The sequence below is a fragment of the Podarcis gaigeae genome (assembly GCF_964106915.1).
Source record: "Podarcis gaigeae genome assembly, chromosome: 6".
Lineage (NCBI taxonomy): Eukaryota > Metazoa > Chordata > Lepidosauria > Squamata > Lacertidae > Podarcis > Podarcis gaigeae.
In genome coordinates, this window is record NC_139682.1 from 14,867,339 (window position 1) to 14,885,092 (window position 17,754).

Sequence of the window (17,754 nt, forward strand, 5' to 3'; positions counted from 1 at the left end):
ATACAGAGTATAAGTAGGTGTTCCAGGAATTTCCTGGTTAGGCTATAAGCCTGGAGGATGGCGTAAGCCTTTTGTATTTTATTTGACACAATACACAATGGCACATTTTCATCTTGGGCGAAAGGCAGCCGGAGGGTGATCCTAGCAGGTAAAAATAAGTACAGGGCAGAAGTACACACAAATGCACAGTTGCTTTTAATGAGTTAAAGGCGGCGATGTAGAGAGATCCTATCATACATCACCTGTAGCACCTACCTGCAGCTTGGGCCTCGGATTCCCTGATGCTACATCTGACATGGACCCCCAAAACATCCCCAGCCCCATAGAACCCTGGCTTGGCTGAGCAAAGGGCAGGGAAACTAAGGGCAGGGCAATTCTTTAGTTGCAAAGAAGTTGCTGGGTTTTGGCGGTGGCCGGGACAAAACACAAATCACTTTAGAAGAAGAAGAAGAGGAGTTTGGATTTGATATCCCGCTTTATCACTACCCGAAGGAATCTCAAAGCGGCTAACATTCTCCTTTCCCTTCCTCCCCCACAACAAACACCCTGTGAGGTAAGTGAGGCTGAGAGACTTCAGAGAAGTGTGACTGGCCCAAGGTCACCCAGCAGCTGCATGTGGAGGAACGGGGAAGCGAACCCGGTTCCCCAGATTACGAGACTACCGCTCTTAACCACTACACCACACTGGCTCTTTATGAAAAAAAGAAAAAAGACAAAGACTAAAATTGCAGTGAACCTCCAGTTTTAATTCGGAAAAAGGAGCATATCAAAAGTTTGGGAAATATTACCCTGTGTTCTAGCCCTACGTAGCACCATGCTTATTATCACTGCCACCCTGTCAGCTCCTGGCTTCTGAGATTAGGAAACTGCTTCTTATCATTCTGGCAACTTGAGAGCTGCAGTCTGGCATCCTCCGTTCACTAAAAGCGACAGAGGAGCATGTAAGCAAAGCAGCTGTGATCTTTTTAAGGCCGGTGTCGATTTTCCCCCCCCACTGCCTCTATTTTGCTCTCTGAAGAAATGGCCCCTTTCTCGTTTTCTATTGCTGGTTGCACTAAGCCAGTTTAGATTATTTTATTTCTTATTTTGTCTATTGAAAGAATTCTTAACCCACTATTCAGTCAACCAAAAGGCTGGGGGGTGGGGGTGGGAATATCAGTGCTAAGACGCTTCTTGTTCTCAGGTTTACAATCTAAAAGACAGAGCACAAAAGGAAAAGGGATCCGGAGGAAGGAGGGGGGAAAGCAAACTTGAGCACTTTAAAACTTTCAGAGGTCTTGTAATGACCGGCTGGAATGCAAATATTTCAAATATTTCAAGGAGGCAAATGTTGCGGCTCCTTCTGCTGAGTGGGTGAAGATGCCCTACGGTCCCACTTCTCTCCCTTTTCCTATAGGCTGATGTCATGACTGCTGCAGATTAATGCAGAAGTTTGCTCCCTAGCTAACCGGGAAGGAGGGGGACTGGGTGCCAGGGAGGTGGGCATGGTGCAAACGCACCAGGAGCAGTACCCGATCGGTGCCACTGGCGTGTCTCTGCTGTGCTGACTTCCCTGCTACCTTGCCCCTCTCAATAAGCAAAAACGAACCGCCTTACCAGGAAGCCAGTGCAAACAGCTCTGCCGCAACAGAGGTGCCACATCTGGATTAATGGAGAAAGGGCAGATCTTTATCATCGTATTAAAGTCCCCATAGCAACAAGTGGTGAATCTGAACACTCAGAAGAGCCCACTGTGACATTGTTGCATTTTTGGCATCCCAACCTTTTGCTTGAGGTCTCTTTCTTATAATATATATACTCTGACAGACCTGATTTCTGCATAGACAGAGTCAGAAATAAATATATACGCATGCCAATTTCCAATAGCAGAAAATAAATGCTATCAGAAATGCTAAAGATGCCATAGAATATGAACAATATCATGGGTTGTGGACTATAGGAAACTGAAATATGAATCTTCTAAGCGCTTATAGGATTGGTTCATTGCTTGTAAATGTTATACTGAATTTTTTTAAGTTATCGATAGGAGACTACCTTGAAAATGGCATTTATTCTAGCGGAAACGTGGTACAGAAATGTTGCTTTCTAATAATCATTACTGTTTTTAAAAAGGACCCCTGAACTTGAATGATAATGTTATACATACATACTTTATAAAACGATCCTTAAAAAATTATTTCATTGCAACCAATGCTCACATTTGTGGGTTTTATTCCCTTAATTTATTAAACAAAGGGAGCCATCTACTCTTGTGGCAGCATTTGATCAGGCACAGCTCAATACATCCAGCTGAGCATTGAGTGGTGAGATAACAGCAGAAAGCATTCTATCTCAGGGAACAGAAACTTTTCCAGGAAAATGATCTGATTGTGCACACGCGATTCCTCCCCCTTCCTTCACAACGAGACAGTCATTTAGGCATCAGTTGATTTTGTTATTCAAACTATTTCAGTAGCTAGGGTTGAGTTTTTTTCTTTTTTTAATGCAGTAGTGGGAGCTTTGCAGCAAGCCAATCACTTGGCTGGCAGAATTGTGCAGGACACAAAGAGAGAGAGACAGAGCGATGACTTTGTTAGCATTTTCTGTTTACTAATGCAATGAATGTTAGTATAAGCTTTTCAAACCAAAGAGAAAGTATGTACGAGAATCTGCCTATTGGATTAGTATCTCACCCTGCCTCAAAAATTGCCCAGAGAGAAATACGATGTCTCATTCCCTCCCCCCACCCCCCGCTGCCGCCAATTTATCCTCACAACAACCCTACGAGGTAGATTCGTCTGTAAGAGAGTGGCTGGCTCAAGGTCATCCAGTAAGTTTTGTGACTAAGCAGGGATTTGAACCCTGATCTTCCTTGTTTACACACTCGAAGAAGAAGAAGAAGAAGAAGAGTTTGGGTTTGATATCCCGCTTTATCACTACCCGAAGGAGTCTCAAAGCGGCTCACATTCTCCTTTCCCTTCCTCCCCCACAACAAACACTCTGTGAGGTGAGTGGGGCTGAGAGACTTCAGAGAAGTGTGACTGGCCCAAGGTCACCCAGCAGCTGCATGTGGTGGAGCGGAGACACGAACCCGGTTCCCCAGATTACGAGACTACCGCTCTTAACCACTACACCACACTGGCTCTAACCCAGTGACAGCTAAAATGGCGGCCTAAGATGTTGCTACAACTCTCATCCGCCTCAGCAATTGTTAGCCAGGGATTATGGGAGCTGTGTCAGGAAGGTTTTGGGCGCCACATGGCAGGACGGAGTCTCAAGCAAAGATGCGCTTTACCAAGCCGACATTTGCCACATGTTCACACTCCTGACTCAGCAACTTCTATGCTGGCTTCGTCATCTCCACAGAATGGAAGATGGCAGGACCCCCAAGGACGTGCTCTATGGGAATGCGGCTTCAGGCCTCCGGCCAATTGGCAGACCAACACTGTGTCACAAAGATGTCTGCAAATGAGACACGAAGGCTGGCAACATCAAGCCTGCCATGAGGGAATTCCTTGCAGATGACCGCAGAGCCTGGAGACAGTCAGGTTGTGTATCCACAGCAGGGACCAGAGGAGGAATGGCTGCTAGGAGGAGCGCAGACAGAAGAAACACCATGGCGCACCTGTAGCAGCAAAACTAGACACCTTCATCTGCTCCAGTGGCAATGAAACAGGTCCCTCCCATATCGGTCTCTACAGCCACAGCAGGCGCTGTAACTCCCCAACGGTTTGACTTCAACCTTGGAGGTGCACTCTTCCATTGTCTCCCAAGAGAGACGGATGCCACCCAGGGGAGCTGTAGTCAAATAATATCTGCAGAATACATTGGAAAACCCTGTTGCAGGGTGGATCTACACACAGGGGGGAAACCACTATAAATAAATCAGAAATTAAATCGTTATAACAAAAGAAAAATCGCAAATAATTTTTAATGCTCTCCAGTGCCGTCCAGTGTTGCATATTTATAACTCATTCAAAACTCTGTTCTTTGACTAAGTCCCCAAACTAGCTCATGCACCACAACAAACTGCATCAGCACATGACTGGTGATTATTGGCTTGTGGTAACTTGAACGTGGGCTTTTCCACTGGCGGCCTCAGGGTTGTGAAGTGACCTCCCTGCTGCAATACAGGAGGCCCCATCAGTATTAGTATTGACAAGCTACTACTATTGTCTATTTTTCATTTTCCTCTCTCAGTTCTGGGAAGTTATAAGGGATGAGCATGGAATCAACACCACAGGAAACTATCAAGGCAACTTACCTCTGCAGCAGAAAATAATTAATGTCTATTTCAATCAAGCCTATTGGAAGTACATGGGGTTGTTGGTAATTGGGTGGGGAAATTAGATTACAAGAGCCATAGCACAGGATGCAAATAGAAAAGGCCTTGTCATCTTCCATTGCCATGAAGTCTCTCAATCGTTTATATAGATTGTTGGCTGCACTTCAGGGTTAGTTCTCAGATATGATCAAGGGAAGTAATAGTGCCACTCTATTCTGCTCTGGTCAGACCTCACCTGGAGTACTGTGTCCAGTTCTGGGCACCACAGTTCAAGAAGGACACTGACAAACTGGAACGTGTCCAGAGGAGGGCAACCAAAATGGTCAAAGGCCTGGAAACAATGCCTTATGAGGACCGGCTAAGGGAGCTGGGCATGCTTAGCCTGGAGAAGAGGAGGTTAAGGGGTGATATGATAGCCATGTTCAAATATATAAAAGGATGTCACATAGAGGAGGGAGAAAGGTTGTTTTCTGCTGCTCCAGAGAAGCGGACACGGAGCAATGGATCCAAACTACAAGAAAGAAGATTCCACCTAAGCATTAGGAAGAACTTCCTGACAGTAAGAGCTGTTCGACAGTGGAATTTGCTGCCAAGGAGTGTGGTGGAGTCTCCTTTGGAGGTCTTTAAGCAGAGGCTTGACAACCGTATGTCAGGAGTGCTCTGATGGTGTTTCCTGCTTGGCAGGGGGTTGGACTCGATGGCCCTTGTGGTCTCTTCCAACTCTATGATTCTATGATTCTAGAAATAAGTTCAAAATAGTTTTGGACTATAACCCTACCCTCACTTCTCCCCACCCCCTTTTAAACAAGCTTTATTAAATCTGATATAGGCTTAGAGACATAAATATGATAATTACATAAAACAGCAAAATGCATAATACAATCAATGAATTGTTTTTCTTGCCACATGTGGCTATTAAAGGTGTAGAGAGCCAGGGAAGTCAACAGGATTTCCTGGGTCTGTTACACTGTGTGTGGATTGGGCCTGCAATCTATTTGACAAGAACTGGTGTTTATGTACATATATTAACTTAACCTAGCCAATTTCATACGCCTGTTGCAAATATAAAAGGGGGAGCGAAGGAAAAATATACTCAAATCCCAGATGGGAATATCGACATTCCATCCTATGGTTGCTTATCAGCAGTGATCAAGTGATTAAATGTCCTTAGCAGAGGAGCTGCCTGCTGAGGGCTGAAACATTAGCACTGCCTCCCACTTTTATGCTCTAACTTTCTTCAGAAATGCCTGACTGACTTACTTTTAAAAAAAAAGCATACACAAACTCTCTGTCCAGCAGGAAATATTGAAGCCACTTCAAGTGTTTGAGCTAGATAAACTCCGTTGAGGGCACCGTGTCCCTTCCCCTCATCCCCTTATCAGCCATAGCAAATGTTTTAATGACTCGTTCGGTGGCAGCAAACTGTGTCACTGGATAACCTCTCTGACCTCAGACACAGAATACATTAGAAAACAAGTGTTGAACAGGAGAGGCAATCTTCCCCAGACTGATTCTTTGAATCCAAATGCTGTTGGTGGAAAAGAGAGGATATATTGATATTCCATGTTTGAGCCTTGATTGGAACACCTTCCCTATCAAGAAAGGTTAAAGAACTGAGCTTTTCTTTAGTCTTTTTGGTTTTTTAAAAAGTGGGCTGCATAACTGAGTTTCCAAGAATTAACGGGTTGGACAGAAAAGCATTTTTCTCTCTTGTAATACTTGACATTGGTACAGGGTGACAGTGGATTCACAAAACTGATTGACGGTAGGTTAAGGACAGACAAAAGGAAATGCTTCTGTAGACAATTAGAATATGGGACTTTGAGAATGGGCTGGAAAAAGACATGTCGCCCGAGACAGAGAGATACCAACAAAAACTGTTTTGGTGTGTTTTATGAAATAGCAATATTTGAGTATTTTTATGGGTGAATGTTTATACAGTATATTCAAAGAGATAGCTGATTATTACTTTTTCAGTATTATGTTGCTGTGATATTATATGGCATTGTGGTGCTATTTTCGTAGCTGGGTATAGATATTTAAGCGCATTGTTTGTGGACAATGTGGCTTATAAATAAAATGGCAATGGCAACGATATAAGCTGGAATCCAAGAGTATCTGGAAGGAATGGGTTATCCAGAAAGATAGCAGGACCAGCAGTCCATAGGCCAACCTTTTGCTAGCTTCACTCATTTTTTGTTTGTGCTCCAGACTGGAACATCTTGATGAAGGGAGAGAGATTGACTGATCCAAGCACCTACTTTAAAGGCTCCATCGTGGGAAGCCTACCAAGAGTTTGCCATCTTAAGGCAGTGTTGGAGATGCAGTCTCCATGCAGCTGTTGGAAAGAAGTGACTTGGAGCAACGCTGACAAACTGCTTCTGAGTGACACAAGCTGCGCTCTCTTGCCAAGGCGAGGCAGCCTTCAGATTGCTGGACCTGCTTCTACTCAGGATGCCCTTTTATTGCCCGATAAGCATTCGCACTGCCTCATTCCTTTCATTCTAACGCCAGCTTACCCATTTGTCGTGAATGAGCTCTTGACAATTCCATCCATCAAGAGGTCCCGGGCAAAGCACATTGAGAAACGTTCCCCTTGACTGCTCTAGGGTAGTGAAACTCACCAAAGGCCAACGAAGCAATCAAAATACTTAAAAAAAAAAAATAGTGGATTGGTATTTAAGAGATGGGGTTAAGTATACAGACACTTTTCTATTAATACTGTTATAGATTGGGGAGGGGGGAACCCTTTAAGCCCTAGAAAGTAATAAATGGTAGGATTTTGATTATGTGGGATGTGAAGGGAGAAATACAAGCTGTGGAGAAATTCCTGGGCTAGCCCATGCAAAACGACCTGGCCAAGCTAGGGCCATTAAGAAACGATAAAAGGCCATTAAGAGCCATTGGAAATACTAGAGAACTGTCCTCCCGCCTTGTCCTGGGATGTGAAGAGACGGGAGGGGGGTGTTGGAAGGTTGCCAGGGTAACTGGGTGTGAGGTGACATGGAAAGAGAGTTTTGAGCAAGGGTTTCTGGGTAGAAGAAAGGAAGAGAAAAAAGACTGGGATCCATCTTGGGCAGGTTGGCTGCAGGCTGACTGGGAGAGACGCCTTGGGCTACACTGCTGTGGGGAACAAGCCCCTCTTGAAATGCTGTAGGATGTGAACTCCTTCCAAATGTTGCTGAACTACAACTTCCATCCATCCCAGCTCCCACGACTGATGAGCAAGGATGATGGGAGCTGTAGTTCAGCAACATATGCAGGGCCAAAGGTTCCCCAAGCCTGATGTAAAGAGATTTAACACTCACCCACCATACAAAGTCCAGAATCTGAAACTACCAAAGTGAACCCACCGGCGCCTCTCGCAAATTAGGAAACAGACCCAGGACTTCAAATGCCCCACAAGAGACACAATCATGCATCCTTCGAAGCAGAGCAATTTTGCCATTATCTCAGCATTTGGGCACTGTGATGTGTGTGTACTCAGGGCAAAGCCCATGCCCAGTTTTAGGTCAGATGAAACAGTGTGACTTGGCTCAGGAAGGCAAGGATTTAACCAGACAAAAAGAAACCAGTCATGTCATTAAAAGCCTATTGAGAATGATGGATTAGTGGAAATCCTGTGTGATGAGCCGTTGCTTGAAATAAATAGCTCTGGTTCGGTTGCTTGCCTGTCGTGGATAAAATGAAAAGAGGCGAAATGAGAAAGACTGCAAAATGGAGGTGGTTAAAACGCCATCCTCCAGCAGAACTACATGCTTTGCGGAAGGTGAGGGTCCCTTCAACCTTTGATGCCCCTGTCATGTGAAATTGAAGAAAAAGATGGCGGTGTAACATGGTGACGTTGGGTTGGTGTTTCCCCACGTCTACAAGAAACACCCAACGAAGTAGAACAAGGTACAGGAAAATGCTAACATAATGCCTTCACATCACGTGTTTGCTCCCAGCTACACATTACAAGGGAGATGCAGGGAAATTGCAATCATGTGTCTGCCTTTCACTTGCAGTATAGACCTCAGAAAAACACTATCCTCTGCCCATAATTCTTATATCCAAATATAGTAAAGGTAAAGGGGACCCCTGACCATTAGGTCCAGTCGTGGCCGACTCTGGGGTTGCGGCGCTCATCTCGCTTTACTGGCCGAGGGAGCCGGCGTACAGCTTCTGGGTCATGTGGCCAGCATGACTAAGCCGCTTCTGGAGAACCAGAGCAGTGCACGGAAACGCCGTTTACCTTCCCGCCGGAGCGGTACCTATTTATCTACTTGCACTTTGATGTGCTTTTGAACTGCTAGGTTGGCAGGAGCAGGGACCGAGCAACAGGAGCTCATCCCGTCACGGGGATTCGAACCGCCAACCTTCTGATCCGCAAGTTCTAGGCTCTGTGGTTTAACCCACAGCGCCACCCGCGTCCCATATCCAAGTATAATCCTCAAATATTACACAACCGTGAGGGTTGAAAGACAGAAGAGGACTCCACCAACCTGGAAAGAGCACAGCCATCTGGCCCAGCTGTAACTCATGGATGCAAGAACCCAGCTGGATCAAAGGTCCATGTAAACCGCATCCTGTTTCTGAATGGCCTCAGGAAGCCTACTAAACAGGCCATGAAAGAAGCTCACCCACATCCCTTGGCCTCTAGCCAACTGGACACTTGGAAATTCCATCAGCTCTCATGTTCTTAATAGCCAATGGTCGACCTCTCTTTTAAAAAACAGATAACAACTATCAAAAAGCATTATGCTGCGAATACATATACTTGTTTTAGCAAATGGTGATGAACTTAAACTACCTTAGCTTTTTTATAATATTCCCAGGAGAGGTTATCCTACGTGCTGCATTTTGTACTTTTATTATTCCAGCACAGGATATATAATCTCCATCTCGCAATGAATCGATTACCTCGTAACCTTCCTCCTCTCACCCTGACAATATTATTGGTTATTTATTTCTTGCATTAAAAAGTTATAGTTCACTAGATTGTATTTTTTTAAAAAAAAAACAAACAAAACCCAACAACCTCAAAGCTGTTGACAAAAAGGTAAGTTTACAGCCCGCATCCCATATTTTCAGGAACCAGTTAATCCAAAGGAGGAGTGTTGACCTTTTTCCATTTAAAACGTAAGGCTAAACATGCAGCTGTCGATAAATGAATCCTTGTCCCAGTATTCTGATACTATATTATAGCATGGCACAGCAGTTACTATAACATTACTTCAGCGTCCAATAGTAGTGTATGACATCTTATATTTTCAGTTTCGTTTACGACAGAAATCTAATGCATTATTTTACATTCTCACATCTGACAAAGTGGGCTCCAGTTCATGAAAGCTTATACCATAATACATTTGTTCGTCTTTTTAAAAAGTGCCACAAGACTCTCTGTTGTTTTTATTTTAGGGCATGACCAAAAGTTGTGCAACACATCTGCCCTAGGAAAGATTACAGCTCCAACAAGCCCTGAATACATTTTATTAAGCAGAAGTGGGGCTAGATACCATTGGAACAAAGTTTTTGCAAAAAAACCCCCCCACCTTTCCTGAAGTTCATACCAAGAACCTGATATGGTTCCATGTTTCCAAACCCAACACCATGTATCAAATGACAACTACTTAATTAAACTGCATTCCCACTTCTGTTGATTTCTAGATGTAACCCACTCACCAGCTAAGTTATATAATTTATTTAAAATCCTCTTAGCTTGCAAGTTAAAGGTAAAGGGACCCCTGACCATTAAGTCCAGTCGTGGCCGACTCTGGGGTTGCGGCGCTCATCTCACTTTACTGGCCGAGGGAGCTGGTGTACAGCTTCCCAGTCATGTGGCCAGCATGGCTAAGCCGCTTCTGGTGAACCAGAGCAGCACACGGAAACACCGTTTACCTTCCCGCCGGAGTGGTACCTATTTATCTACTTGCACTTTGACGTGCTTTTGAACTGCTAGGTTGGCAGGAGCAGGGACCGAGTAACGGGAGCTCACCCTGTTGCGGGGATTCGAACCGCCAACCTTCTGATCGGCAAGTCCTAGGCTCTGTGGTTTAACCCACAGCGCCACCCGCTTCCCTAATAGCCTGCAAGTTAGGTGTAACTAATTCAAAGTTTGTACTGAATCTGAGTGCACGGTATTCTGTCAGTAACCTGCTAACCAAGTCCATGGCTTGGACTTCACCGATTGGCATGCCCTTGGTGGCTTTCCTTCTCCCAGGGCCCTTGCAAATAACAGGCCACAGCAGCCCTTGCCACAACCCACAGCCCCATCTACTATAAGGCTTCAAGAGATAATGCAACGTTGTTTTAAAAATCAAAATAGTTTATTGCTCTTCTTTTGTAAAAATGCACTTAACTTACACTGTGTCCTTTGCTTAAATCAGCAGTTTGTACCATTGGGTATAAAAAATGTCACGTTTTAAACCCTTTCTTTGTTCAAGTGTGAAACACCTTTTAAAAACTCCGATCCATTCCTGACATTCTCCTAAGCACTGACGGGCCCACGGGCCATGCTTAGCTTTTTATATAAATACTGTAAAATTTCTCTAGGCTTTGCAGCATTATAAACAAAAGATCTATCAAAGTAGACAATATGTTCAGTATTCTTTTTTTTCCTTCCTTTTTTTTGCTTTAAAAAATATACCTAAAACTTTTGAGATAATCTTAAAAGAGTAACAATTACAAGAAGAAGAAGAAGAGAGAAAATTACAGTGCGTTGACTAAAGGAATATTCCAACGTCCTTCGAGCCAATATTCCCTTTTTTTTTTTTTTGCATGTTGAAAGTGATTTAGCGTTACTTAGGAACGTTTTTTTCTTCACCTACATACAATAATTTAGTTGAGAATTAAACAAGGCAGATATTACTATTCTTCCACCTGCACTTCACAGCTCCCGTGAATAATAATAATAAAAAAGATCACAATAAATATTAAAATAGGTTCTTTCTTTCTTTCCTCCGTAAGGCATCTTGAATATTACAAAGTTTTTAAGATGAGCCAAAAAGAAAAAGGTTGCTTTTTATTTTCATTACTGTATTCTCTGGGTACCTTCTGTGGCAAGAGCAAATGGCCAACTTGCAGAGTTCAATAGAGTTAAGTAGTGCATAAAAGCAGGAGCAGGGAGTGAGAAAATGATGGCTGGTGGAAGCAGACTGATTTAAGTGTGCGCAGACCTGCAGTTTTCCTCTTTAAGTCGCTTACAGTCCACCTCTGCAACAATTATTTGTCTTCATTAAAAGAGAGAGAGATTACGAAAGTTCATTTGTTATGAATGTCTTTTTTTCTCTGTTCCTTTTCTTTTGCAAAGCTTGCCTGTAACACTATAAATAGCTTAGGTATTGATATGCATTCTTCCTAAAAAGTCTTTTAAGAAACGCCCGATTTATTCATTTTTGAACTGCTTTCCTCTTTCGTCTCACGGATTCCGACCCCGATCCCCACCCACTAAAGAAAAAAAATATATATTTCCACTCCATCATGGGAAGAAAGAAATAGTCCTTCTCCAAAAGGATGGAGGTGATGCTGCCGTCATCATCTACTGCATACGGTCGGGTTGCAGCTGTGTGGCTGGATACTGCATGAAGGCGGTGGAAGCGGCTACTGCAGGATTGGAGGCGGTGAGAGGTGGTTGGACAGCCCCCGTGTAGCCATATCCCATGTAGCCAGCAGCGGGAGAGGCAGCGTACGGATACTGGTCGTAGGCAGCGGTGGCGGTGAATTGCGAGTAGGCCTGGGTCGCCGTTGCGTAGTCTATGTAGGGAGATGTCATCGACTGTACAGGGGTCGGGATGACCACGCTGGGCTGGACGATGGCTTGAGGGTAAATGAAGTGGTGGGCGAGCCTGTGAGGTTAAAGACAGACAGAAGACACAGTCAAGATTCTTCACACAGGAGAGCAGCGAATAGTTGGGAGCAGGAGAGCCAAACCATCACTGGGCTATGAAAACCAGAAAGCAGATAGAGAGAAGGACCAGTGAAATAAAAAGCAAAGCAAAAAAAAACTGGGAAGGTTTAAACCAGCAGACAGACAATAGAGGCCCCTGGGTTGGTTTAGGCTTCCAACCAGCTTCTTCCAAGACAACGTCATACCATTCTGTCTCGTCTCCAAAACAGCCAGTCAACATTCAGTGCCCACTGAGCATGCTCAATCCTCATCAGACTGTTTTGGGAGTAGAGTTTTGTTTTTCTAAAAGTGCATTTTGTGTGGTTGTGTTGCCTGCTGATCACCTCCTATCTTGATCTGTTTTGACCACATCAGGATCCACACTCAGAAAGTTAATGATTAGTCTGTACACACAATAGCATGCAGTAATTCATCTAGTCCAGCACTGCATTTCAACCACCAGCCAGCTAGATGGCTCCTGAATGTTCACAAAATGGTGATGAATAGCGACAGCCACCTCCAATGGCACCTAGCACTTCTGACAGAGGTCACCTCAGCTGCAGAGGTTATTCACTCTGTGGTGGGGAGTGGGCTTAGGCTACCTTCGCACTTAACTCTCTCAGAACAGTTTACAGCCAGGAAGAAAGTACTCCTGCTCACTTGGTGCATTCTCACCTAGTGAGATGACAAACAACATGGCTGAAGTTTATTCCAGCAGCTAAGTACTTCCTCTTCCACGGAAGCAGACAGGAATAGCCTACTCACTACTAATATATCGGCCATATTGACTGCATTCTGCAGTTTGAGAGGACAGACGTGAACACTCCCCTCCCTCTAAAACTGGGCTTCCAATTCAACCTCGAGTCCTCAGGTACTGTTGGCCTCCAACTCCCATCATCCACAGCCAGCTTAGCCAAAAGTCAGGGTTGAGGGGAGCTGTAACCCAACATCATCTGTGGAAGGAAGAAAAGCACTTACGTGGACTATGGAACATTTAACACCATCTCCCTTGGCTGAATTGAGAAACCAACACATTTTCACACACACCCTTTTTTAAGGTTCCTACTGCATTCCTAATTTCCATACCACATTTAATTGCTCCAAAGTCCTGTATTTCTCACTCCTAATATGCACCATCCCTTTTCTTTTCTTTTTTCAGGTGTCCTCAGTGTATAGTTTTTGGATTGGCAAGCTAAGATCTTATCCGCTTCTGTGGTCTTGCCATCTGCACACGTCACAACATCTAAGTCAGGAAAATCGTCTTCTGCAACGGCTGGTAAGCTGCTGAGCAAAACCAGGTGCCGAGCTGCAATCGACTGCCTTTTGGTCAATCTGCAGCACCAGGAGGGCTAACACAAGTCGCTTCTCTGCCACCTACTTCTCATAGACCATCTTTGGGCATTCAATCCACCTCCCCATGTTATTAGAATCACCTGAAGGCGAGCATAGATGTCCTGGCCCTGCCTTCCTTCTGCCATGTGAAGGGAGGAATTGGACATGGAGATGGAGCCAGCCAGAAGGCGAGAAGCCAGCCAAACACTCCTGCTTGCACGATTCTAAAGACATTGGGAAATACCTAGATATTCTAGAAGCTGCCACTATGCTTTTCTATTGTCTCCTAGTTATCTAGAAGTCCAAGAGAAGCACGCAAAGCAGTTGCCAAGTGTTTATTTGCACTGTTTATTATTTATAAACCGTTATCATCTAATTACTTGTTTCTTGTACTTACGGTATATTCAAACTTTCTTCCAAGAAGCTCAGGGTGGCAGGGATGGGTCTTCCCCTCTCTATCATAACCTCTCAACAACCCTATGAGGTACGTTAAGCTAAAACTTGAAGACTGGCCCAAAGACACCCAATGAGATTCATGGCAGAGAAGAGATATGAATTCTGGGAATACCCAGCATTCAAAATTCACAAAGGATCAGGTCGGAGCGAAACAGTATAAACTTAAAGCATTTGCAGATGACCTAGTTTTGACCCTACAGGAGCCAGAGTCTAGTACGAAAAGGGTATTACAATTGATTCAGGAGTTTGGTCGGTTGGCGGGATTTAAACTTAACAAGCAGAAAACCAAGGTTTTGGGGAAAAAATTGACACCTTTAGAATCAGAAAGATTTCAGAAAGAGACAGAGTTAAATGTGGTTAAAAAAGTAAGATACCTAGAGGTAAACATAACAGCGAAGAATATGAGTCTATTTAAGGATAACTATGAAAAGTGTTGGTCTGAAATTTAAAGGGATTTAGAAGTTTGGTCAAGATTGAAACTTTCCTTGTCAGGACGAATTGCTGCTATAAAGATGAATGTATTGCCAAGAATGCTGTTTTTGTTCCAGACTTTACAGATTGTGGATAAAATGGAGTGTTTTGGGAGGTGGCAAAGAGATATCTCCAAATTTGTCTGGCAGGGCAAAAAGCCCAGAATTAAGTTTAAGATACTAACTGATGCTAAAGAAAGAGGGGGCTTTGCCCTGCCAGACTTAAAGCTGTACTATGAATCAGCAGCTTTCTGCTGGTTGAAAGACTGGCTGCTTCTTGAAAACACTGATGTTTTAGATTTGGAAGGATTTAACAACGTTTTTGGATGGCATGCATATTTGTGGTATGACAAGGTTAAATTTCATAAGGCTTTCAAGAACCATATTGTCAGGAAAGCAGTGTTCAATGTCTGGATAAAATATAAAGACTTATTGGAAAATAAGACCCCCAAGGTGGTTATCACCAATGGGAGCCAAGGCCCGGAAAAGACTCAATATGGAGGCCAAATGGCCGAAATATTGGGAAATAATAGAAAAAGATGGAGATAATTGGAGGTTGCAGAGCTTGGAGAAATTAAAAGATAAAGTGCGAGACTGGTTACATTATGCTCAAATCAAAGAAGTTTTTAAGTTGGATAAAAAGATAGGATTCCAGGTGGAAAAATCAAAGTTAGAATTGGAATTGTTAGAACCTAAGACTAAGGTACTCTCAAGAATGTATAACTTGTTGCTAAAATGGAACACACAAGATGAAACGGTCAAATCGGCTATGATAAAATGGGCACAGGACATAGGGTATAATGTCATGTTTGCTGACTGGGAAAGGTTATGGACCACCGGTGTGAAATTCACGGCATGTAATGCCTTGAAAGAAAATATTATGAAAATGATATATAGGTGGTACATGACCCCAGTCAAGCTCGCAAAAATATACCATTTGTCTGATAATAAATGTTGGAAATGTAAAGAAACTGAAGGAACGTTCTTTCACCTCTGGTGGACCTGCCCTAGAGTTAAGGCTTTCTGGGAAATGATATATAACGAGTTGAAAAAGGTATTTAAGTATACCTTCCCTAAGAAACCAGAGGCCTTTCTTTTGGGCATCGTCGGCCAGAAGGTGTTAAAGAAGGACCAAACATTTTTTATGTATGCAACAACAGCAGCAAGGATACTCGATGCTAAGCACTGGAAAACCCAAGATTTGACCACACTGGAAGAATGGCAGATGCAACTGATAGACTATATGGAGCTAGCAGAAATGACTGGCAGAATCCGAGACCTGGGAGAAGAGGCTGTGGAGGAGGACTGGAAGAAATTTAAGGACTACTTACAAAAATATTGTAAATTGTATGAATGTTAAGAAAGATGTAAGATTATCAACAATATGGCACCAATAAGTTAGTTAAAAAGAATATGAAGATAAATGAAAATATTAAGAAAAGATAAATTTTGGATAAATATTATGTTAAAATTAAGCTTTTAAGGTTTGGATTAAATTATCTAAAATTAGGGATACAATATTGGAAAATTATAATATAAGAATTGAAACAAGGTGATAAATTGCTGGGTAAAGCCCGAAAATTTGGAACGCAGGAACGAGAGTTGCGAGGAAGTCCAAAGAAGTGATGAAAATGTGGATATTGAAAAATTATATGTTATTTTGTTTGTTTTTTATATTGTATTAAGAAAATCTTTAATAAATATTTATATAAAAAAAAAACAAAATTCACAAAGGATATCGGCCACTTGTGACCAAGTGAAGATGCCTGGGTGCCGGATTGGTGCCTAACGTCTCCACCAGGTGCATATACCTGAGGGATCTTTGGCTCTTGACTGTTTTCACACACTAGCAACACATCCTGTTATATTTTATCTGCACCATCAGAATGAGTATCTGGAACCAAAATGTTTTTCTGTGTAGCCTGAGCAGGAGCAGTCATCATTAAGTTCTCAAAGTTCTTAACCTAGCTCAGGCATCCCCAAACTCAGGCCTCCAGATGTTTTGGGACTACAACTCCCATCATCCCTAGCTAACAGGACCAGTGGTCAGGGATGATGGGAACTGTAGTCCCAAAACATCTGAAGGGCCGAGTTTGGGGGTGCCTGACCTAGTGCAAAGGAGCCATCTGAACTAGCCAGATGTTTAACTGATAATAAATCACAGTCAGTCCATCATTTGAAAAATAAGACTTCAGAGCCATCTTGCCCCCACATGGCAACTAGACTTTCTGTTTTGGCGACTGCAACCTTGATTTTGGGAGCCTTTAGGCACCTAGGTTCTGACACTTGAAGTATCAACGTAAGATTTACCAGTGGGATTCCAAGTGTGAGCCACAGTCGCCCAGGTCTGTGGGAAGGTACTCAGTGTCTGCCCGTGGTTCCCAACATGGGGCACATGCCCCATGGGGGGGCAATTTGTTTTTTAAGGGGGGCAATTTGAGAATGAGTTACTAACAGTGAATGGTCTTTTAGGCTTCCTCCATGTGAATAGGAGTTCACTTTTTGAAAAATAAGAATTATATGTCACGGGGAGCGGGCATCAGGATTTCAGAAATGCTTAGGTGGGGCCAAAAAATGTTGGGAACCAACTGGTCTATGCCAAGTGCCATTTTTCTTCCTTAATAATTCTACTGCATATCAGCTCTTTTAAAATCAAGCACAGTGCAGATGGGTGTCATAAAAATGTCTGGAGTTGTGGTTAAAAAAACAAGAGTAGGAACAAGAAGCTTCTTTTATTTACAGTCCACTTTTTTGCCACATATATTTTGTGACACATTTCATTACACTGTATATCATAAAAAGCTTAGCAAGAAGGCATTTTTGTTCTGGCAGGCTTTCCCAGCTGGCTAAATGGGCCTTTGCCATAAGTGCCTGCTCTATATGGTGTCATCCAGGGCATTCAATTCCGGCACCTTTCAGGTTGGCGCCACTGCCATTATAAGAGAACGAGGGAGGTGTTCATGGCAAGTTCTGGCACCTCTTTTTCTAGAAAAATCGCACTGATTTCATTTATGTTCCGTGTGTGTGTGTGTGTGTGTGTGTGTGTGTGTGTGTGTTTAACAGATTTTAATTGATTGTACTGCACTCTTGGGTTTGTACTGCAAGAAGATCAAATGCATCCATTCTTAAGGAAATTAGTCCTGAGTGCTCGCTGGAAGGACAGATCCTGAAGGCTCCAATACTTTGGCCACCTCATGAGAAGAGAAGACTCCCTGGGAAAGACCCTGATGTTGGGAAAGATGGAGGGCACAAGGAGAAGGGGACGACAGAGGACGAGATGGTTGGACAGTGTTCTCAAAGCTACAAACATGAGTCTGACCAAACTGCGGGAGGCAGTGGAAGACAGGAGTGCCTGGCGTGCTCTG

At 43.4% G+C, this 17,754-nt stretch overlaps 1 protein-coding gene and 1 long non-coding RNA gene across 2 annotated transcripts in view; one reads left to right on the plus strand and one right to left on the minus strand.

Moving 5' to 3' along the window:
- Positions 1-17,754, plus strand: part of LOC310847256 — a 116,413-nt gene that overhangs the window by 35,697 nt on the left and 62,962 nt on the right. The gene's annotated exons all lie outside the window — the stretch shown is intronic.
- The window catches only part of RBM38 (RNA binding motif protein 38), a 33,707-nt gene continuing 26,503 nt past the window's right edge, over positions 10,551-17,754 (minus strand). Inside the window, exon 4 of the mRNA XM_083744723.1 lies at positions 10,551-12,090. Within this exon, the coding sequence (XP_083600849.1) occupies positions 11,784-12,090 (307 nt within the window). The 3' untranslated portion in view covers positions 10,551-11,783. The remainder of the gene's footprint in view (positions 12,091-17,754) is intronic.